The 24,458-nt window shown below is 42.3% G+C and overlaps 1 protein-coding gene across 1 annotated transcript; it reads right to left on the bottom strand.

Moving 5' to 3' along the window:
* Nucleotides 1-6,034: 6,034 nt before the first annotated feature.
* DLL4 (delta like canonical Notch ligand 4) lies at nt 6,035-23,079 on the bottom strand. The gene is made up of 11 exons (XM_007431356.4): nt 22,543-23,079; nt 22,178-22,441; nt 21,702-21,759; nt 19,814-20,083; nt 18,691-18,751; nt 18,411-18,541; nt 14,987-15,156; nt 12,971-13,190; nt 11,366-12,074; nt 10,010-10,118; nt 6,035-9,320 (listed from the first exon to the last, which is right to left on the bottom strand). Exons 1-11 carry the CDS (start codon nt 22,594-22,596, stop codon nt 9,315-9,317), a joined length of 2,052 nt encoding a protein of 683 aa, XP_007431418.1. The 5' UTR covers nt 22,597-23,079; the 3' UTR covers nt 6,035-9,314.
* Nucleotides 23,080-24,458: the final 1,379 nt, after the last annotated feature.

Here is a 24,458-nt window from a genome sequence, read left to right as displayed (position 1 = left end):
CCTGACCCTATGCCACAAAGGCTTTGTAGATGATCGCCAGGGACTCGAATGGCACCCAGAAGCCTGCTGGGAGCCAATGCAGCTTGTGGAATAGTGGTAAGGGAGAAAACACCTTTCAAGCTGCCCAAGTGACAGATCAGAGGCACAGAGGAAGGCTGCAAGCAGCACTGGGAAAGCTCCCTCCTGCTTCATTCACCCCATGCCCTTGACCCATGAAAGGAAAAGGGGGGACTGATGAAAAAGTTCTGCAGTGAAATGGCAGGTCTGGCAGCATCTGGACATAGCCTTTGGAGGAGGCACGATTCATTTCTTTCTTTCTTTCTTTCTTTCTTTCTTTCTTTCTTTCTTTCTTTCTTTCTTTCTTTCTTTCTTTCTTTCTTTCTTTCTTTCTTTCTTTCTTTGTTTATCACATTTATATAACTGCCCATCTCACACAGAGCAACTCTGGGAGGTGTACAACAATTAAAATAAAATAACAAGTGAATAAAACCAGGCATTATAAAAAGATCAAAAGTTACAGTATTATTAAAATAAAAAGTTTTATCACACATTTTTTAAAAAAATAAGATTTTAAAATATACAACCCCCACAGAGAGAGCAAAATATCAACCTAAGAATGTCTCGGGTTCCCAAAGACCCCCAGGCCTGATGACATAACCAGTTCTTGAGGGACTTCCTAAACGACAGCAGGGAAGGGGCGAGCCAAACTTCAGGAGGGAGAATGTTCCACAAGGGGGGAGCCACGGCAGAGAAGGTCCGCCTCCTGGGACCCACTAAATGCAAGTCCCTGGCCGATGGAACACGTAGCATGCCTTCCCTGCCAGACCTAATGGGACAGGATGATGTAACTGGGGAGAGGCAGTCCTTCAAATAACCCAGCCATGAAGAGCTTTAAAGGTCAAAACCAGCACCTTGATTTGGGCCCAAAAGCAAACAATGATGGAAGTGCACCAAAATTAGATCTATAGTTATCCTAAAAGTCTTGGGGGAGCAGCCAAAGAATAGGGTGGTGGTAAAGCTGCTTGTTTCTGCCAACCTGAGCCACACCATAAAGCCAGAATTGGGAGAGAGCATTTAGAGGGCCAATCTCCTATCTACGGGCCTGGGGAAAATAGCCATGAAAAACTCCTTATTGGAAAAAGAGTAATGCACTAATTGGTAGCTGAACTAGAGAACCTGTTTCTCTTTCCTGGTTCAAATTGAACTTCTATGCTGCCCAGGATTAGCTGTCTCTCCAGAAAAGAACAAGTCTGGCATTCTTAGTGCTAAACCAAAGGGCCTCAGGGTTCTTTCAAAACAGTGTTAAACCTGACACATAAGGAGCCTGGCTAATGCAGGACCCCTCCTTTCTGAAGCATAAGCCAGACATTACATGGACAGCCCCCCCTGCAGAAGCCAGAGGTCGGGTGTTTCCTGCAGCCCACGTCACAACTGTCACACAGGGGCAGAGCCCAGCTACTGTAGGAGGGGGAGCGTGTCTGCAGCACACTAAAGTGACCAATAGAAGCTGGTCAAATCTCAGCCCCTGAATGCATCTTCAGCAACATCCTGCCATGTCCAGGGCAAACACTGTGTGGGGAGAAAAAGGAAAACATTTATTTAAAACTGGAACAACTATGTACAACTGCAGTTAGTTGGTCCTCGGTGGGCTTGGGCTGAGATGAATGCAGTGTCGTGAGGACATGTCATATAAAATTGGTTCAGGGGCATGTTTGTTCCATGAGGATGAGCCCGTTATCTCAATAAAGCAAACAGTGAGTAAAATTAAAGGAGTGAGGAAAAGCTATAATATACAAATTAAATTGTAATTTAGACACAAGAAATGGGATTACTCCTCCCCCCATAAGGACAAGAAAGAGGTTTAATATGGGCCATCTCCTTTTCCTCAATCTGACTGTAAGGAAGGCTTCCCCAAGCTGGATCCCTCCAGATGTGGAAGATGGGGAATTTAAACAACTGCTGTTCCAACATAACTGGCTGGAAATCCTAGGACTTGCATCCTCAACATATCTTGAGTATGCCTTAGGGGAAAAAGTTGCATGCAAGGTGATCTCGGTGGTACCCATTCCATTCACCATGTGGATTAGGGTTCATTTCACGAGGATGGCCTTCCGTTTGGGCACATCCTCTAGAACCCATCCTAGTCTGACTTCAAGAACCCTAAGAAAGGACAGCATTGCTCCTGGACTTGCCTGCCCATTGACAGCAGCTGGATTGACAGCTGAAGTGTCAAACATGCAAGTCCTCTGATCATAATTTCCACAGTGTTTTATTTCTATTGAAAATTATTGCACTTATTTCTAAAATTACATTTACAAGCATTTGCACATTATATGGAAATACTGTGCCCTGTGGTTTGGCTACACATTTTGGCTGGTTTGACAGCATTCAGTTATTCTCAGTGAGCCATTCAGTTTAAGGCTCTCATCATTCTGGAAGTCCATGCAAAGATCCTGTCACCTCTGAATGTGTTGCACAGTTCATTTTCTGGGCTGAAAGAATGCCTCCTCTTTCTGTGCAAGATGGCATGTGTGTATTGTGACATCTAGCAACCTAGACCTGCCTCTATACTCTACAGTGTGGTACCTCCTATCTCCATTATTACTGAGCAACAAACAAATCTCCATGTTAACCCAGTGCACATTTGCTTGCTTTTGCAAGTACAGGTAGTCCTCATTTAGCAACCACAATTGGACCGGCAATTTGGTCATTAAGCGAAGTGGTTGCTAAGTGAAACTGCAACTGTGCTTATGGTCTTACTTCGGCTTTCATCTGCTTTATAGACCTGCAAAGGTCATACATGCAAGGATTGGTCATAAAGTTATATTTTCATCACTGTCTTAACTATGAATGGTCCAAATGAGGCAGTTGCTAAATGAGGACTACCTGTACAGCAACCAATACTTGCAAGTAATGTTTCAGTGTGCATACATGCCCTGAGAGACAAAATGACCCACAAGTGGGTTATTTGTATGTCTGTGATTTTATTTCTTAAAATTGCTTGACATTTCAAAACTGGTCTAGCCAGTTTTAATATCAACTGCCATGTGGGAAGAATCACAGAAGTATGTGTATGGTATGTGCATCATGTATGTGTATATTTCTTTCCCTTTTTCTGATTGTTGATAAGCTATTATCTAGAAGGGCTTAGAAACTTTTTTTTAGGACATCGGAAGGGTTCTCAGTTGCTGGATGGGGACTGGCAAATTGTTATGACATGTCAGTCTACAATAGCACTAGTCATATGAGCTTAGTTAGGAAAATGTTGAACATGTAGAGTTTGCTCACCATTGCTTGGGAGCCATTGTGATAAGATCACGTTTCTAATTGATGAAAGTGACTAGTAAATTCAGCTGCAGTACCCATGTGGAAAAAGGATGCAGAAATGAAAAATGTAGCCAGGATTTCTAGCAGGGAGCAGGAGCATCCAAGGGGGAGGTCAAAAGGGTAAGATGGCAGCTGTGATTGTACAAAGTCCTGCCCCTTTTTTCATGCATCCCCTACACAGTGCATGCAAAAAAAGGTGCATGGGTTTAATGGCATGGTTGCAGGTGCTATTGTGACATTTGAATTCCCTACGAGACACCTTGGCAAGGAGTGAAGCTTTGATGAGTTGCATAACAAACAAATGAGATCCACATATTCCAGTAAACTATACTCTATTGTGATTTGTTTGGTTAAGGTTTAGCATAATGTGTAAACCTTTTGGTTGGAAATCATAGTTTACAGTTTTGCATTGTATGCAAAGCCAACTTATTCAACAACCCTGATTAAAACAAACCATGGCTTAGTGTAATGCATGAATCAGCCACTATTTTTCTCACAGCAGTTGTTCTCACTCTTCATTCACCTCTTCACCTTTTACATCTTCAAAAGTATAACCCTTTTCCCCTGTGGTGAATCACCTTTTTCCTTTTGGGAATCCACTGTGAGGTAGATCCCTGGCCCCCAAATCTTTAACAAAGAAGGCTGCCAACTGATAAATGAACATTTTATCATTTAAATGTTTCTAGATTGAAGCAAAATATGACCGTTTGGTCATACTGTTCACCTAACATAAGAACTACCCGTGAAAGTGTACAGATCAGTTCTGAATTATGTTTTGTGCAGCTATTTACAGTTGTGGTAGCCAGAAGCAGAAATAAATGAATGTTTTAGAAAACAAATGCTGATCCTCCCCACCCTGTACTTTATACTATATAGTCAAGAACAAAAATAAAAAATACCAGTTCAGGAAGAAGTGAAGCAATGGCTCATATTACAAGACAAGTCAGCTTGGAGTAAACTAAGGGATGACGATATGCAATCTGCATTATGGAAGAGCTATTCCAGAGAGACAGCAAACACTATTTTTTTTTCTACCATCCTTCTTTACAAATGGTTGTGGTTTAATAAAGAGCAAAAGCAAAACTTTTTTGAGGGAAATATACTGCCCTTGCCCTGATTCTCTGGAGAGACTAGAAAAACTGCAGCTAGGAAAACAAAGCAAGGAGGTATAGTGACAAGACAACTTGAGAACTAGGGCTTGAATTAGGAGTGAAACACACAGTCTTGTCTCTCGTGAACAAGAAGTCCATCTTGATAAAGCAGGGCTGGATATATGAATGATACTACAATGACACCATCACCTTTATGAGTTTCAGCATAACATTTTTTGTTGGAAAATCCCCAAGATCTGCTATATATCTTGCTTTAAGAAGCAGGCTGATGACCAATTAAAAATACTATTTTAAATATTATTTCTACAGAGCTAGGTCAGAGATAGGAAACCTATATTACTGAGAGCAATTAAGTTTTAAAGTTTTTTATGCTCTAGTCAGGAAGCCTGAAATGTATTTTATCATACAAATTATCTCACAGGAAGTATATAATACAAGCTTCATACTTAAGGGGCTTATCCATGAGCTCAGAAATAACAGTGTTATACAGTCCACGTGTATAAAATCCAGGCAGGCTGGATCTGAATCTTTCTCTTATACACTTTAAAAACAAATTGTATTTTCTATATATGATTTACCATTTCTAAAAATTTATTACTATATATCACTCACCTGAATGCTGATATTATGCTAAATAATTCAGAAATTACCTTTTTTCACCTTAAAGGTCTACTATAAAATCCCTGAAACAATGTGTCACTAACAGTGCATCAGCACTTTGGTGCAGAGACTGAATATATTTCATAATCAGATTTATACATGCGAGTTCCAATTCTCACATGATCCTATTGGAACCCAATGCTATCTGGAGCTTGTTTGTTTCCCTCTTTTATATACTGTACTACAAAATTAGGAAAACTCTGGAGGGTTCACAGATATAATAAATGTAAACAAAATTCAAATCCCCTAATGCAAAATAAAGTTAAATTTCAGAATACAACAGGCTTAAATTGCTAATGCAAAGGACAGGATGCCCAGTTTCTGAAAGCTGGCTGGAAAAGCTAAGTTGTAATAGTTTTTCTAAGGATGTTAAGTGTAAAGGCATCTAGATCTCAGGGGAAGAGCTTAATCCTGAGGGCCAGGGCAGCCCCAGAGAAGCTCTGTTTTGAGGGACCCACTGCCTTACCTCCAGAGCCAAAGTACCAACTACATCCCCTCTCAAATTGAGGGAACAAGCCAGTGAAAATCTACTTGGAGGAAATGGTATATCCTGGGCCCATGTTTAAGCAAAGTCTTCCTTGGAGTTTGTACAATATGTAGTTCTTAATGTATATGCACACTTTTGTTTTCAAGTTCTGTAGGACCATGCACAAAAACATGTTTAATAATATAATATCCACCCACAAATAATTTTTGCAGGCTTTGGTGCATGGAGGTTTCAGACTTGCCATTTGGTATCACTCTTCCTCCTGAGACCCCAAAGCCATGTTTGAATCCCACCATTGTCTTTCTGAAGCTGTGGGAAGATTTCCCTGACTATTTTCCTGTTTGTCTTGTTTTTTTGTTTGAAGGAGGACTCTGCGTTTGTGTGCTTGTACGTGTGTATAATCCATGCGTTCAATTAAGAGAAGCATCTGTTGAGTTTATTTCACATTGCCAAGGAAAAGCTGCAAATCAGGAGCATCTGCTCTTTTTGTCAATGGTTTTTCATAATTTGTTCTACGGGACAAATGTTTAGGGACAGGAGGGTTCTCTTTATTTCTGAGTTCCATCTTGATGATTGTTTGCCTCAAATGGTTGTCAGGGAGACTGATTAGGATTTTCAACTGATTTTCCTAAGAAAAGAATTAAACAGGAAAGCACATATGCATAGTGTTTTAAAAGGTAAACAAAATTGCATATAATTAAAATACAGGCAAACTAAAAAGCTCCCTTGTAATTTTGTTATTACAGCTGCTATTAAAAGATAAAGCAAAAACTTTTGCATTATTGCCTTAAAAATAGATGCACTACAGTTTACACACCAAAAGAGGACTTGAGATTCATCTGATTTAATTACACTAATTTCATGGGCTTAAATCTATATATTCCTGCATAACTAGGCTGCAGTTCATTTAGAGCCTGATTATTCTCTTTCTCCACTCCCATCATTTTAAAATTGAATATTTTAACAAGCTTAGCAAACCTAAGTTACATTTTTACACTGAAATTTTAGCTTTTTAGCTTGACAGAACTTTGGAATGGCAAACTGATCGAAGTTTTCTGTTGGTTGCTTTGTTGCTGGTCAATATGGATGCCACCGTAGCCTGGATACAGTAGAGCAAAACTAGCAATGGCAATACTAAAAACTTGGGAATCCTCCTCTATTATGTCTGCTGGCAAACAGGAGTCTGGTGACCCCTTAAAAACCAGTACATTGCCATAAACTGTTGTGGATTTTGTCATTGTTACTGCAACGTACTAATATAGTTACGTTATATAGTTATAGTCTGGAATTGTAATTTCTGCCAATATGGTATTTATGTTGGTGGAAACAGAAATCTGGAAGCATTCTCAGATAAACAGCATCCTGAATCAATGCTGAAAACAGTGTAAAAAGTAATGATCTTATGTTACATTTCTTATTTTGACTCTGTTACTTGGTACCCCATTTTAAATCTTTTGGAATAGGTGGTAACACGGATACACCATGAGCTCCAGTTACAGTAGACAAAAGGAAGAAAATCAGTTAAGAATTTGTATTTGTTAACAAAATATAAAATTAAGATGTGTATTTATTAATGACCTGGAGACCTTTCTCTGTTACTATTTCAAGCAAAACCATCATATATATGGCAAGATTTTATCCATATAGTAAGGATAAAATTTAAGGGATTCTTAAATTTTTTTAGTCTATTATGGTTACAGGTTAAACTTTATATCAAATGGGATGTTCAGCAACTCAAAACACACATTGAGTTCATTTACTGAAATACTAATATTAGCAGTAATAAATTTTTGTTACCTCACAAGCTTTGCCATGAGCTATCCTTGTAAACACTGCAAGGTCATGACATCCAAATCATAGCATAAGAAACCACACTAAAAGTTTGCAGTAGCAAGAAAGTATCTTCATTATTTGAAAAAAAAAATAAAATTCAAACTTTGTCATCACATAAAAACATGACATATGTAATAAACATATTTACACTTCTGTTTGATTATAAATATACATTATATACAAAATAATGTTACAAAATGTAGAAAGTTCAGTGCTTCTGATTTTTACTTTAAATTATTGAAATGCTAGGCTTCAAAATAAACTACAGACAGACACTAGTATAAACCATATTATTGATTTCTGAAGCTCCTCTTCACAATGGCCAGAATGTCAGTAGTGAACATACCAAGCAAGAACTTGATTGCACAGTTCAAGGCTGGAGATGGATTAATCCAGCCCTGGGATTTTCAAGGTCAGGAACATTGCTCTTCCACCACAGAAAACACGATCCCAACTTCCTTGAATGAAAATTTGCTTCCTCTCTCTGCTTCCGCCATATTCTCTTTCCCACAGTACTTGTTTATCACTATGAACAGCACTTCCTATCTGAAATGTCTATTATTGCTGTAAATGTACGAGAGAGTCCGTGTCAGTTCTGAGTTTCCAGTTCAGAACTGCTCCTTTGGATTCAAAAACTTAAGGTTATTCCTTTCTTTGTAGCAATGTGAAGAAAGGAACAAACAGGGAAAACCAAGGGCTTTACAGTCCCCCCTCCCCCCATAATGGATCCCCCCCCCCAAAATCCCCTTTGTAGCTTAGTCTTTGTCAGGTGTTTAGAAAAAGGAATTCAACTGTAGTCAGTGTGGGAGGTTTCGCAGAAGGAATACAAAGGCAGGATCATAAACACTTGCCTGGCTGTAAAAACGTAACAGTGTAGTCATCCAGATTATCTGCAGTTGAAAGGGTGGCACCAGACCAGTCCAGATCTCTAAGACAAAATCCAAACCTCTCTTTACACGTATAACATAGAAGAAACACACTTCTGTTTATGGTGACTAGTAGTGCAAAGAGCAGGAAAACATCTGATTGATTTTAAACGCACATATAAGGCTGTCAGGGAGCCCGGGGTTTCACTTTCCTCTTATGAAAGAGAAAAGTCAACATCCTCTCTCGGGTCAGATTATGTCTGGGGAGTCCCGTGATTCAGAAAAAGAACAAATCCCAGTTACTGCTCAGTTCACCAAAGCAGCATCCAAGGAGACAAAATGCCAATTCAGTAGCCATGTTCCTTAAGTTATCTGTGAATAATAAATGGTAGGGGGAAAAAAGGAGGGGAAAATAGAAGAGCAACAGGAGATGTTGATAGCCACTCCTGGACAATACTGCTTGGGTGCTGGAGGGGGGAAAGGCTGATGGGTCTTGATTTGGGCTCTCTAGATTCTCAGACACGCTTTTTAGGCACTTCCAAATCCAGAAAAAAATGGTGACACTTATTCTGTATCCATTATCTGCATAGAAAAATATGTTTCTTCATTCATTCTTCTCACAGTGTCATTGATAAACTCTGTGATAACGTCCAAGGGCCTTTATACTGACAAGGCACCTTTCAAGACTGAAGTTCTGGATAGTCGCATAACTGTCCATGAGCAACTGGCATGTCATTTTAAAAGCTAGTAAGAGACATCTTTGTCTCTCCCCTGCTAGTAGTCAGTTACATTCCTCCTATCAGACTTCAAAATAAGGAAACAGGGGGCAAAAAGGTATATTGCATCTTTTAAATTCACAGTCTGTCCAGTTCACCCACTTTCATCCACTCCTCCTCCTGAGAGCAGCAAATTGCATATAATTAAAAAAAAACCCAAGTCCAATCCAATTTTGAATTGTAAACAATGTAGTAGGAATGTCCACTTCGTGGCATCACTAGAACTGAGGTGCAAACAGAGCAGCCTTCACTCTTATACCTATCAATAAACATAAAAAAGAGAAACAGACATTTCAATTAATTCAGTATAAATGTAAAATTAAGCATAATAGATAAAATTCAATCCTTGACTTAAATAAGTTTGAATGTACTATTTTAGTTGTAGGAGGAGAATCTTTATGACATTAATTTCAACCTTTCCCTATGTATCCCTTTATTTAAATCTTACATATTCAATATTTTAATTTCCTGAATTCTTGTGTCCTTACTTCCTACACTCAGATGTAGAGTCCTAGATTCAAAAATGTTGTGTGATGGAAAGGTATTTCTGTTCACACAAGGTGGTTTCCTGGTTTTCCCCAATTTTTTCTTTCTGCTCTGGCCCCCTTGTGTCACATCCCTTTGCCATTCTGGAGATCCGTCAACTACCATCCCCAACTTTTCTTGGGTTAGAGGGTTCCACAGAGGACCGTGAAAAGTTGGAAAGAATTATTTCATGATCACAGACCTTTGGATTCCATACTTTGTTAAATACTTTGATACTTTGTTGGGGTGATCACAAGTAACATTAAAAAAACTTCTACATATTTTTCACTTTCTATTTATTTTGTCACATGTATATGTCGGTGCTATGTTTGAAAACTCAAGTTACATTGCTGTCATTCTGAATGTCACATTTCTGAACATTACTCAGAGCAAAGATCAAATTTCTGTAGGCAATACACATACCTCTGTAGCTATAATACATTCATTCCGCTCTTCTGTTATTACAAAAACAGACTGGTACATTGAATCCCTTGGAGAGCATATTGCTGATATTCTACATTCTGGCTTTTCACTGTTGAAAATACAGATAAAATACAAGGTGAATATTCAGAATGAATGTCAATGCTTTGTATTATAAGATGTGAAGAAAGGATATTCTAGAAGAGCTGTGGTTGAAAGAAAAGAGACACTGGCATGAGAGACGGTAGATGATAAAAACAACCAGTTCCCACCACATTCTAGGTTTATTCTTTTTCATGTCCATACAGTGGAATCCAATGGCACTTACGGTATCTTACAGCACTTGTCACATTATATTAGACAAAATTAACAGCTATGAACCTGGACACACTTGAGAGAGACTAAAACTTGTTCTCGTCTCAAAACACTAGATCAGTCAGAGTAAGGTAGCTTGTCAATCAGAGAATATCCCTGAGTTTACTTTTCATCTGCAAGAACTGACTACAAAGCACCCACTGAAAGCAAAACACTGCATTTTTGAACAAGATGACTGTCTAAACACATGATACACTGTAGCGTGGCTCAAATTACAGGAGTCCCCAGAAGAAGGAGGAAGAGCACAGAATGGAGACTTCAGGAAGTCCTGCAATATGGAAGCCTTCTGTTTAAATCTACACATCATCAAAATGATGAGGCTAACACAATAATAAGAAAAACTAGGGATAACAGTCCAGATTGTTCATATTAACACTCTGGAAGATAGATCAACCTCTCTTCAGTGTTAGAGAGGATAGATTTCCCCATACTTGTTTTCAGTGCTTGGCTTATTGGAAATTTGAATATTACTAATATGCAAAATTATGGCTAAGTCTGCACTGAAGGACAGGGAGAGAGGTATCTTTGTGAAATGAATACATATCCCTTATTCTTACTGTAGATCTGCTATGATCCAGGGAACTAGTGAATTCTGATTCAGAGTTAGATCACACCCAATTTAAGATGGGCTATAGTACAGTAGTGCCACTATGCCAGCTTAAGAAAAGAAAGATGAGAGGGGGGTATAGAGAAAGGAACACTAAGAAAAGGACTTGATATACAGGATTCAAACATGTGTAAAATATTTTCTCATGTTGGAATTGATTATTTCTTGTTCTAATTAGGAAAATAAATTGTTTTCATAACTTGACCAATTAGTTTTCTTGTAATAATGAAGAATTAGTATACAAAAAAGTAAAAACATCAAAGATAGACATTTTCAGTCATCTGCTCTTTTCTGAGTTCTTTAAACTAAAACACCACCTTTGTTCTTCACATTTTTGACTGTGCAAATAAGTTTGTCTTCTAAAGGAAATTTCATACCTGCATAGCCAGAAGGGTGATTTCTCTCCTATACACTTTTCACTTTTATGGTATTTATCTTCCTGAGCTCCTCTATTTGTCAGTTCCTTCACCAGGTTATAATCCAATGTATGATTTTTAAGTTTGTAGTTTGATTTCTCCAGTACACAATCTATTTCAAGGTCTTTATTTTTATTGGTGTTCTTAAGCTGAGAAGCTGGGATGAGATTTTCCTTCTGGAAGTCAGACACGTTGTTCATTGTTTCTGAATTTTGTTCTGGGTGTCTCTGCATCTGTCGGATAACTATGGCTATCATGCAGCACAAGATGAGGAGAGCCACTAGCCCAACTCCCATGGATACAGCCACCCAGGGAACTGGCTTAGGAAGTGGTGGGATGACATTTGTAACAATTTCGCAGTGGCTGCCCATGAAGCCAGGGGGACAGTGGCAGGCAAAGCTTTTAGTATAAAGCCCAATGTAGCACGTTCCCCCGTTCTGGCACGGCCCAGAAGAACAGCCATCTCTAGTTCTAATATCACAATTTCTGCCAGTGAAGCCTGGCAAACAAGTACATGTGTAATCATGGGTAGCGTCAAGGTCATGACATGATCCTCCATGGGAACAGGGATTTCTTGCACACCGGCTGATGTATATCTCACACGTCTGACCAGAGAAGCCAGGACGGCAGCGACACACATGCTGTTGGCCCATTACAAAACATTGCCCACCTACAGAAGGGGGAAAAAACCTTTTTAGTGCTCACAATGCATTGCAATGATTACAACAGTGCAAGGGAGTTGGAATATCCAACTACAAACTGACGCCAAGTAAAAGTACTCCATTTTGGACATAACAGGAGCTCTGTTTAAAAAAAACCAGAATCCCTTTCCTATTCCATGGTCTTAAATCTCCTCCCCTCTTTGCATTTTTAAACAATCAACTTAAAAAGATGAGCACACATATAATTTGGTCCTACAAGTTTGGTTCTATGAGGCTTCTGTATGTAGCCTTGGTTTCACTAATCTGTTGCTGAGCCTGCCTCTTATCCTATGCAGTTCAAGTGAACAAGGCTCTCACAAGGTGTAACAACATTGCACAAAGATAAGTGGCGGATCTATGAGAGTATACAAAGTTGAGGGAAGTTCTAAACCATCTCAACAGTCTTTGCTTGAAGCTCTTCAGTGAGGGAGTACACAAGGTTAGGAATGAACATCCTGTTTCATTTAAAATAGATAACCTCAAAGACAAGATGCTTATTAAAAAAAAACGCACTCATCAAAATTCAACAATATTGTACATGTGTTTCAGTTCTATTCCCTGACATAGCTACTATAGCCTAATGAAGTGAGAAGACATATGCAAGCAAAACTGAAAGCCCCTCCTTTACCCCATCTGTTAATTAAAAGTATCTTGAAAAACATCCATGGAAGGGAAGGATTACAACAGGTGGGGCAAAAAAGCATGGAATTCCACGCAACATACAGTTTGAACCTTTACCTACGTAGAAATTCACACTAGACATTAAATAGGAGAATGGAACTGGCAGACAAGAAAAGGAACCAAAATCAAACTGAAGTTTCTTTCATGGCCATCCTCAGAAACTAACACTCTCCTTGTGGCTTACCATTAGCGCAGGGATTGTTGGTACACCTGTCTTCTTTTTTTTCACAGTTGGATCCAGTAAATCCCATGGGGCAAAGGCAAGTATAGCTGGTTCCTCTTTCTCTTTCCAGGCATGTGCCACCATTAAAACATGGAGAGTCAAGACAAGTCAAGGCAGCGTGCTCGCAGTTCATACCATCATATCCTGGGGGACAGGTGCATTGGTACTCCTTTCCTAAATCCTATAGAAGCAAGCAGACAATACATAAAAGTTAGCTCCATGAAACAGCAGTTGCTTTCAGACCACAGTTATTTTTGCATTTCTCTGTAAGGCATGAATTTCAGAGATTAAGCCAAAGCAAACGCAGATAGGCAAAGCTAGATTGGATGGGCATGTATAACAGTTTAGAGTTCAAAATGACTAGCATACAAATAGCTACCTAACAATGATATAGTCATGGAGACCCAGAAATCAGTTTATTAATGACTCTACTGATTCACACGTAAGCCTATAATGATAAATAATCCGTCTTCATCTTTTATTTGTATTAAGGTAAGATGTAGTTGTGATCAGATGAAGAGTTCATTATATTGTGTGTAAGCCCTTTGATGTGAATGTAAAGATAAAAATTCTAAGGTCTTGTAAGTCAGAAAAATTGATACCTTAATGTTACATGAAAGTACCTAGTGCTAAGTATATATCAATGTGAACTACAAGAAAGAACACTAAAAATGTTCCTATGCTCAGTTTAAGCTTGACCATTGTTGTAGAATATTATATATTTAGCTATTACTAAATATTCTAAATGAACAGTGCTGTAGGAATAGTAAAGATTAACTGGATACTCAGAATAACCTTTATTGTCTTCTCAAAGACAAATTATTGGACATTACATCCTTCAGATGTTAGGATGTCACTATTCCCTCAATTATTACTAAGTTGCACAGCAGAATCACAATATATGCAGGAATTATGTTTTTCTGAAACTGCACATTTTCAAACTACAATGTTGGACTAACATGCTGGACTGAAAGTATGACTGATGCAGCTCTGAGAGATTATTATATTGGAGCATTATTTTGAGTGCTAGGAAAATAGTTGCAATAGGAACTGTGGTTTAGATGTACGGCTCCCAGTGCTTTCTATAACACAGCAAGGATGTCTCCGTTTTTGCATCATCTATATTTGCAACACTTTTTGGAGGCCACAGTACCTCCTTCTCCAGTAATTAGGAGGAAACTCCAAGATGGTACACATTCACTAAGTCTCTGGCCTGAAGCTGTGGGGCAAGCAGTGGTTATTGGAGGGGTTCCTATTCATCCTGGCTTCTGAGATTCCCTCTCTCCAGAAGTCATCTTGAAGCCATCTGCACAATGACCATTTGCGTTTTTTCCCTTGTTGCAAAACAAATGTGGTGAGGAAATGAAGAAAACGTGGAGAGCATTGGCTGAAATGCCAACTCTGCTCCGCCACTCCCCAATTCTGCGAGACAGAGGATATACCGTACAACTTTGGAAGATCCTTGGCAGCCAGAAGAGGAAGACGTTAACGGAACTGTATGAATGAACTGGGAGGGCTTGAGGGCAAGCACAGTGGCTGCAGGGGCTATGTGGAAGTACCCTCAGTCTATTTTTTTTGTTCTTCCTAGCGTTTTTCCCACAGGTACAGGGTCCGCTTTTTTGGGGCGGGGGACCAACTGAACAATCCATTGGTTGCAACAGGAACTGACCGACCAGCTTGTCACCCAAGCCTGACGTCCTGGGCTGAAAGAGAGTGACTGGCCCAAAGTCACTCAGCCAGCTTTCATGCCTAAGGCAGGACTAGATCACAGAGTCTCCTGGTTTCTAGCCTGATGCCTTAACCACTAGACCAAACTGGCTCTCTCTGACAGTATATTGTTATGAATATATATTAGCATAAATTCATGCATGTCATCCTGTATTCCTTGAAAAAAGAACTAGATACTGATGATGATGATGATAATAATATTTTATTTTCCTTTCATAAATTAACTTCTAGCATATAATTTGTCCTTACTGTGCAACTGCCCCCATTCTTGCAGGGGTTGCTATCACATTCACTAATATTCCTTTCGCAGTCCTTGCCAGTGAATCCCTCTTTGCAAGAACAGGTGTAGCTTCCTTGACCAGTATTCATGCAAGTGGCTCCATTTTTGCAGGGTTTGTGATGGGTGCAATAATTCAGATCTAACAGGAAACAAAGCACAAAAGAAAACTATCAGTCAATGAGACAGACAGATACCCCAAAAGAAGAGATATTACAAACACAGCAAGACATAATGACTTAGGCCAAAATGCATTTGCTTGATAGTTAACAGAAACAGTTTTGCTTAGCTGGATATGTCTTCACTACTAGCACTATACAACATGCCTAAAATAAACTTGTCTAAGGTTATTACTTTACTTATTTCTTTGCACCATCATTCTTGACCTTGACATCAAGAGAAATGTAAAGATTTTCCAGATGTAGGTAGGTAGGTAGGTAGGTAGGTAGGTAGGTAGGTAGGTAAATAAAGCAAGCACAAGGAACAGCTTAGTTTGCAGTCTTCATTTCTGCTAAATCCCAATAGATCAAAGAGATAAGGAAAGAGATAGACAAGGAACATTTAGTGTAATTAGCATATCCAAGGTGAGATGGCATCTGGGTGGTGCCTTTAATAATGAAAGAAGACAAGCAGCATTCCATCTGCTAGAGCAAATCTTAACAATGGAAGGGGTCAGTCAAAGCCAACATGCCGGCAATAACTATTTATGTAGCTCCAAGGATGATTTAGTTCTGAAACCTGACCCAAACCAGAAAAACTATATAAACACACTAGGAACCACTCTTTACTTCTGTTTGTGTCTTAACTGATTTGTAGTAATAGAATGTAAATGTTCCATTTAAAAGAAATACCACTATTAGTCTTTTCTTCTTAGTGTTGTCTGCTTGGTTGCAGCATCTGGTTATTTTTCACTGTGCTTGCTTAGGTCACATAACAAAGCTATCAACGCATGATGCAACAAAGTTTTTTTTTTCCCAATCACTTGTCACAAAGCCTGATGGTGATTAGGGCTGAGAGGGAATTACTGGTCCAAGGTCACCCCCTTGGCTTCCATACCTAAAGGAGAGCTAGAACCTGGGTCTTCCTACTTCTAATCGAGCATCTTAGCCACACTACTATACTGGCTCTGAAGTGCCAACAATATCTGTCTCATAAAAATCATCCTATGAGATCATACATACTTCAACAGAACAAATTCTTCTTGACAAAGTTTCTCCAGGTATATTTCAGGGTGGTTCAAAGAGATTGCTCTTTAGGACAAGCAAACTACAAATGATATTCAATGACATGTAGTTCATTCCTGCAAATCATACTGTAAATTACTCCCAAACAAATATCTGGTACAAATAACAGCTTGATCAATCCACTAACAACATTTTCTCTCAAATTCTGAGTTCAGACAACACACTACATCTTTAAATTATCTATCCTAGGTTGTCATGTAAACACAACCTTTTTCAGCCATTGGGAAGATGTCCATGAAAACTAGCATTATATGGACCTTAATCACTTACTGCATTTAATGGACAGGAATAAGGACTAATTAAACAACATTGCGGCACCAGTCAACCTGATTCAGAGGGCAAACTGAATTAAAGAGGGCAACAGAGGACATTTCAGTCCAGTATGGATTGACCCAATGCATAAAAAAAAGTTTTGAAGGCAAAGGAACCGAAATTGTCCTTATCAGTATCAGAATACTTAGAAGCACTGTGATCTGAAGTTACCCGAGAGAGCTCAGCCCAAGTACTTAGAAGCAAATGCAGAAGAAACTTAATTCTAGCTGTGATAAAGGGAAGAAATGTCTTGGACCTACAGCACTGTTCTTCTGGGAGAAAAAAGTCTGCATCACTAAACTTGCTTTAGAATGTGTCAGAATGAGTATATTAACCTGGATGCAGAATAGCGGCATATCTGCACCATTAACTTGCTCCATCATGAGTAGAAATGGCCTCCAACCATTTCCGGAGGATGACATCCTCCTCTACTCGTTTCCAGCCCACCAGAAACACAACTTCTGCCTGTGTGCTCTCCTGCTCCACATTAAAAAGTAGTGTTCTCCATCTTTTGCCAGCTCAGGCATTGCTGGCTGATTTGTCTGCTGCACTTTACTTCCTTCTAGGCAATCCCTTACACTTAAATCCCACCTGGGTTTGTGGTCACTACCCTGCAGCTCTCCAATCTCTGCTAAGACTCCTGTTACCAATGGTGCTCCGGTAGCCTAGTGGTTACTGTATAACCTTTGCCTGACATGCAGAGGATCACTGTTTCAAAACTTAGCATGTATACATATATACACATACACTCGTTTTCTTTCCCTGAGCTACTCACTTTTCTGTGGGACTATGTCCACCAGTGCGCCACTAAAAAGCTTGCTTGCTTGCTTGCTTCCACCCAGTTCCCAAATAGTTAATAAATACTTAAGATGGCTTAGAATCCAGCTGGCATCAACATGGAACAGGAACAGTTTAAGGGGGCAACATGGATATACCTTAGAAGAATACAGTTCAGCTTTGGAGTAGAATTTGGTGGAAAACTGCAATTGCTAATTAACTTATGATTATGTCTATGGCATGAAAAGAAATTGTAAGAAATTATCCATGGTAGGAAAATAAATTCAGTTGTAAATGGAAGTGTACATGTATCATCTTGAAGAATATATAGGGTTTTTTTTAGCTGAGGCTATAACAGATCATGGAATTGTGCCAAAAGTGTCCTTTTAAAAAGAACCTTGATAGTTCATTTAATAAAATATAACCTCGGCATTTGTTGTATAAAGTTATTTCCTCTTACATAACATAGGGCCAGAGTCTGTTGCTTTTGATGGAATTTTTTGGCAGAAATGTTGATGACTCAGTTAAGTTCATGAGAGCAAACTGCAACACAACACACTTAATCTACTTACAGAATTAACCCATGCTCTGGGTTCTCCTAATCTGGACATAAATTATGGGCTATGTTCATACAACACATTAAGCTACAGAAACACTAATCGAGATTAATACTAACCAAGATTAATATGTTGTATGAATGCAGCCATTAGATCTTTTACTCACTTGGCTAAGCATGTTATGTAAACACAGCCCATACAGAATGTTTAGTGTGGGAGAAGAGTGAAGGCTGAATGCTCAACATGTCCATTTTAAAGGAAAAGGGTGACATACAGCTTCGCTGAACTGTTCAGATATGGAACTTCCCCTTCCTCTCCTCCCTCAGGCAGCAGCAACCCATATCTGCTCCATGAGACCCCCAATTCCTGGGGACAGCTGTAGGGCAAGGATAACTCTAGGCTCCCATCCCATCATCACTGAGATCCCATCCAAAATATTTCAAGAATGCATACTGTGAATAAAGAAAATGAAGAACGGACACTTGCCATAGCTCTCATCCACTAACCTTGATCGCAGAAGAGGCCACCCCAGCCTTCGTCACATAGGCACTTCCCTGGTTTTGTACATGTACCATGACGACAGCCCACATGAGGAATGCATTCATCACAATAGCGGCCCCGCCAACCACTACGACAGCTGGAAAGAAATTAATAGGGAATTTTAAAATACCTTCATCAAGATGCAGCCCCAAGGAAGACAAAGTTTTATGAATGATGACAAGTGGAAGGAGGGAAAAAGGATGTGGGATTTATACTTGAATACTGGCACTCAGGTTTAATACTTACATGCATTCTCCTGGATTTCTGCAAAATCCACTTTTCTCTGAACACCCAGCTAAACAGATGGCTGCAAAAAAAAAGTTCAGGTTCAAAACTTCATTCAAAGACAATTTCAATGTATTTTGAAATATATTTAATCTGTATTCTGTTCTTTCCCCTGTGAACTCAATAGAACTGTCCCCCCTTTTTTTTTCATTATAACAACTCTGAGAAGACAGTGGCTGAGTAAGGGCTGAGTTGGTAGTTTTACCCTTGGAAAAAGTGGGAGGGGGCTGTATTTTGCAATAAACCGGAACTCCACATTTTGTTCCTGGAATATTACTATGCTGTGTTCAAAATGCTGTCACCACAGAGCACTCAAACAGATTTGTTCTACGTAAAACTGCACGTTTACGTGCTGATTGTAAACCCTACATTGTATTTGATTTTTTCTGTAAAGACATCTTAAAAAGAGCACAGCACTAGTATTGCTAGTAAATACAGATTTTCTTCAGGCCAGAGGTGGTACTGTTTTCACAACAAACACAGACTTGATTTCCTAAACCCAAGAAAAGTAGGACTTGGCTGTAAACTGTACAACAGCAGCAGCAGCAGCAGCAGCACCAGCAGAGCCTCTAGTTTTAGAGGACCGGTGAGAACCGGCGGGCCCGCAGCTCTAAGTCTAAATGTTTTTAGCAATCAAAGCGAAAATACCTGAAGTACAAATGCTCGCCTTTTCCTATTGTAAAGCTGCCCTCTTGGTTGGGATATTTAGAAACGGCCTACATGTCTTTCTGTAGCAAACACCAACTGGGTTAATGGGAACGCAACCCAGAACATCCCGTATGGCTGAATCCAAATACATTTACTTCTATCTCCACCATCCCAACCACCCCACGAAACTCCTTCGAGCTTCTCCCGCCCCTTTAATGCCAGAATGAAAGTCACCCGCGCACGCGCTTCCCTCGCGATCATTGGCAAGCGGGTCGTGATTTCTCTCCACACCCCCCCTCCCCCGCCAGCAAGGCGCGCGCCCTCCACCCTCTGCACGCGCCAACAGTGGAGTTATAGACGCGTGCAAGCACCAGGGGGAGCCCTCGCCCGGCGCTTCCCGCCTACTACTCGTCCAGGGAAGCGGAAGGTTACTCACCCTCCGTACAATAGTTTCCAGTCCAGCCCGTCATACAGGTGAAGCTGCCGTCAGGTTGGCAAATGTAGTGTCCGAAGTGATCGTCCCGACTCCTGCAGAGACGGGAGCAGTTGTCTCCGTAGTAGTGCTCGTTGCAGACCACTCGGTAGGAGTAACTGAGCCTGGCGCGCTGGTTGCTTTGCTCGTCTTGGAACCAGTCCTCGCCCACCGCCAGCGAGCGCTGGATCGCCATTTGGCTGATGAGCCATTTCCGAGCTGGGGTCTCGGAGCCTGCGAAGGAGACTTTGGGGTTAGGCCTTTATAAACTTGCCATCTGTACCTAGCCATAGTGCGGTCCCCCTTCCTGCTTTCCACCTATTTTCCAGTTTCACTTGTACAATTGTTCCTAGGTACCTCGGCATTTTCCCCACATCCATCCCCCGAAGGACGTCTGACCAGGAATGTCTTTACCAAATGCATCATGGGGAGCAGAACAGCAGGCAGTTATCCCTACATTCTCCATGCTGAGGATTGCTTCTCTCACTTAACCTCTACCTGCCATAGTGAGTTACAGTAGCTCTTCTAGAAACAGGTGACAATTCCACTCAGAGCTTCCCCAAGAGGCCCCCAGTGGCTCCAGTGCAGCTCCACTAGTGTAGTAGAGCTGCTCTACCATTAAACGGAGTGCAAAAGATGCTTCAGGTGCTGGGAAGAGTGTGTGTGAAGCAATGTTGAAACATGTACACCATCTGGCTTGCCCTGCATCCTTCCTCAGGTGCAGCAAAAGACAGTGAACTGCCATTGGCAATACCAGTGCCAACCCAGTTGGCTACAGTTCCTTTTGTCCTTTCCCTTGATGGACAACATATGGTGGGCCAGCCTTGGTCACATTACATCATGCTGATGTGCTCTCTGCTAACCACAGTTTTAATTTATTAAAACCATTTCCCAATTATAGTGTCTTGCATGCCTTCTCCAAGGCCATCTGCAACACTTCCCTGGTGTCCGCCCATGGAAGCCCAGATTTTATGCAACACGTTCCATCAGTTGATGCCTTCATTTTTTAAAAAAAGTTATTTCCAAATGGCATGTCTAATATAATTAAAAACGGAGAAGAGTCTGAAATCAGGGTAAGCCAATCCTTGTGATTTCTAAATAAAGAGAATCAACCAGACCATCACTGGCAACTGTGGGAAAATGCTATCATAGTGATTAAATTCCAGGGGTGGGGGAACTCTCCATCATTCAGCAATAATAGTCTGTAAAATTTCTTGCCCATGCAGAAATATATAATAAAAGCCCTGAAGTACATAGGACTCAGGTACTTAGTTGCAGTTATTGGAGAAAAAGGAATGAAGAGTCCCTATATTTTTATAAAACCAGTATTAAGTTGCCTTTAGCATCCACTTCTATCCACTGTGGCCCAGAGACGCTTTCAAAATAAGAGCTGTGGTGCTGTTGAAATATCCTTTTCCTTTATGTCAGAAAAACATCCCAAAGCCATTATTCCTTTTCCAAAGGGCGGAATTTGAAAAAGGTGTAAAATACAGGAAAAGGCAGTCAGGACTTCTTGGCAGCCTTGTCGTTTTCTCACCAAAGAGCTCCTTTCTTTCCCACGCCAAAAATAAACGGGAGGAAACACAATTGTGTGGAGATTAAGTCGGGGACAAAAATCAAAGCAAAACCGGTCAAGATGTAGGGAACACAGCTCTGGCCTGCAAACTAAAGCAAGCACCAAAACGATATCCTAAAGTTCTATGTGCACTCCGATTTATTTATTTAGCTTTGGTGACAGCTGTTTTGGAACGATACCAAGAGAATTAACTATTTTCTGGGAAAACTATTTTACATATAAGGCAGCACTCGGCCTCCCCCTAGTGACTGCCGAGGGACATGCCAGAGTATTCACCTGTTGGATGGTAACCTTCAGGAGCATGCCAGGCTTCAATGATCAGAGAGAAAGTTCCCTGTGGACGAAAAGAAGGAGTGAGAGAGAGTGGCGAACGCGAGGGATCGGAAAGGGGCTGTAGGGCTTCGGGAGCCAACAATCGCTAACTCTTTGCAATTAATTCTAACGGCAAATCGGCTTCCTTTCTTCCAATCTTCCTTTCTCTCTCTCTCTATCCCGCCACAGCCCGGGATACGTCCTGCTGAATGCCATTTCCCGGTTTACATTTCGCTGGGCTTAAGCAACCCACACATTTCCAAACGCTTTTGCAACGGCCACACGCGACGGTAGCTTTTGGCAGGACGCGGAGCGAGGGAGAGAACCGCCGCGACGCGCCTTTGCCTCTTGGGCAGCCGAGCAGCGCCCTTCCCTTTAGCCGCCCCCACCCCCACCCCCACCCCCACCCCCGTCCAGGTCTCTTGAAGATGAGCTCTCACCGGCCAGGTAAAGTTAAACGGCAACTTGATGGGGCTGCGGAAGCCCTCCGTCTCTTTGATGGGGAAAGAGTTGATTCCCAGCACCGGGGTGGTGAGACTCCCGAAGGTGCAGGCGCCCGGGGAGATGACCGCCTGAAAGTGCTTCAAGCAAACGCGAAAGAAGGTCCTGCAGCCGGCCGCGCAGGGCTCTCCGCTGGCCAGGAAGCCCTGCCTGTTGACGAACTCGCGCAGCTCCAGCTGGAAGACGCCGGAGCCGCAGACCCGCTGCACAAAGAGGAGAGAGACACAAAAGAGCCAGGTCAGAGCTTCCCCCCGCCGGCCGAGCCTTCGGCGCCCCCCGGCCTCGCCGCCAGCTGGGCCATTACCTGCAGCGGGAGCGCCAGGGCCAGCGCCAAGCCCAAGAAACGCAAGGCGGCCATCCTCTTCGGGTGCTCGCGGAGGCCCGACTTGACGCCCTCGCCTTGTATTCCTCGGGATGCAGGGATGCGCCTCTGGCTCGGCCCCAAAGTTGTCGCCCGCAGGTCGCCCCGTGCAGCCGCTCTCCCTTCCGAACACGTCCCAAACTTCAGAGGGGAGAGCAGTCGGGTATAATCCAGAGTTTGAAACCAGCCGCGGGGGAGAGGATCCAGCCGCGCAGTCCCAGGACGGCTGCCTTTCGATACACTCCAGAGGCGAGGCGATGAGGTGCCCGGGGCCGCGGCGGGTGCTGGTGGCTCCTCTTTCCCGGCCTCGCAGCGCTCGCTCAGCAAGTAGGCAACTCGCTTCCTTTCAGCTGTTTATATAGCTGTTGCAAGCTCATTATGTAAACTGCCAGTCAGACTCCGGAGATCCCTCCCCCTTTTCTTCTTTCTGGAAGAAGAGCCAAGTGTGGCCTCGAGCCCGCAGATCCAGAATTAATACCCGGCGGCGGCTGGTGGACTGACCCCGAGGAGCCCAGCTGATCGGTCGCAAGCCGAGCCTTCGTGGGCTTGCTCCTTTTGAGCGCTGGCCACTGAGACGCTCTTCCGCCGCGGGAGGCAGGGAGGGAGGCAGGACCGGCGAGGGGCAGAGATGTAAGATAGCACCCTGGTTGACATGGTCCTGCCATCCCCTTTCCATTTCCAGTGGAAATGGAAAGGATACGTTTGGGGCTATAGTGCCGTTTAGCCAGGTATGTGGGTCCCTACGTGTAGGTGCAGCGCCCGCGCCCACACCCTTCGCTAGGAGAAACTAAGCTGGTTCTTGAGAAACCGAAAGGCCAGTTTATTGGCGGATTTCGCTCCCTCGAGAATCCTGCGAGGAAGACGCCCTACCTGCCCGGCGTGCGTTGGCCGAACTAGTGCGGGTCTTCCCACTCAGAGCAGCCAAAGGCTGCTGGGCGCGTGAGAAGGAGCTCTACCGCTGCGCTTTCTCCTCACCGGCTGGAATTTGGCAAATGAAGTGGGGCTAGCCCTGCAAGCGCCTGACAATCCTTCTGAAGCGCTTGCGGGAGGAGCGGGCGGGGGAGTTCACTGCCGCTTCCAAAGCCACGTTCCTTGGCGAGAGAAGCTCATTTCTCGCAGGCCGCGAAAACTGGAACGCAAAAGAGCAGGTAAAATCCGGTGGCTTGGCTTCTTGGGAGTGAAAAAGCCATGGATGGGTGCCCGTCCTAAGAGGCAGCAGCATCCCGCCACCGCCGCCGCTCTCCTCGGGGACAACAACAGGACGAGGCTGAGCCCTGAGCCCTCCCTCTGGCTCGTGCGAAACCGACCTGGGGAGGCTCAGCCCGTCTCCTGGCTGCAGGCTGCTGTCTGCCAGTAAAGCCCCTTGGTCTGCCTGCAATGTGTGCTCATTGTTGAGTCGCGTGTCCCTCATTAAAGCCAAGCACAGAGAAGGCCTTTCATGTGGCTTTTATTTCAGCTTGTTGTTAAATAGGGACGGGGTGGGGGGAAGAGAGAGAGCAGAGAAGATAAACCTTCAGCTGTATGATAATGAGGTTTTGCCACCTTTCTGCCAGTCCCGTCCAGAAGGTTTATCCGGCCCTTCCTAGTTAAAAATAAGTGAAATAACCAGTTGGCGCGTTCTTTCTTTAGCTTATGTAGCTGATTGGCAAACAACCTTGAGCGAATACCCTTTTCTATTTTGAGTCGAGCAAACACAAACGGAGACATTGGACGTCTGCCTTCAGCCGGGAGACCCCAGTCGCCCTGTTCTTAAGAACGGAGCCTGGCAGCTTTGGTGCGGAGTGATCGCACGGCAACGCCTGGGAGAACCGAGGGCAAAATGTTTCGATACGGTGGACCAACCGGGATGGGTAAAATTT

Source organism: Python bivittatus, unplaced genomic scaffold (assembly GCF_059951505.1).
Source record: "Python bivittatus isolate LINGU-HERP-01145 unplaced genomic scaffold, Pbiv_v1 ctg000480_np1212, whole genome shotgun sequence".
NCBI classification, from domain to species: domain Eukaryota; kingdom Metazoa; phylum Chordata; class Lepidosauria; order Squamata; family Pythonidae; genus Python; species Python bivittatus.
This window is presented reverse-complemented; position numbering and strand designations above follow the sequence as displayed.

Coding starts and splice junctions, on each gene's coding strand:
- DLL4 (XM_007431356.4), bottom strand. CDS start 22,596: ATGGCCGCCTTGCGTTTCTTGGGCTTGGCGCTGGCCCTGGCGCTCCCG. Junction 20,084..21,701: donor TGAAGGTTACCATCCAACAG/GTGAATACTCTG, acceptor TCTCCTTCGCAG/GCTCCGAGACCCCAGCTCGG. Junction 10,119..11,365: donor TCACCCTTCTGGCTATGCAG/GTATGAAATTTC, acceptor TATTTTCAACAG/TGAAAAGCCAGAATGTAGAA.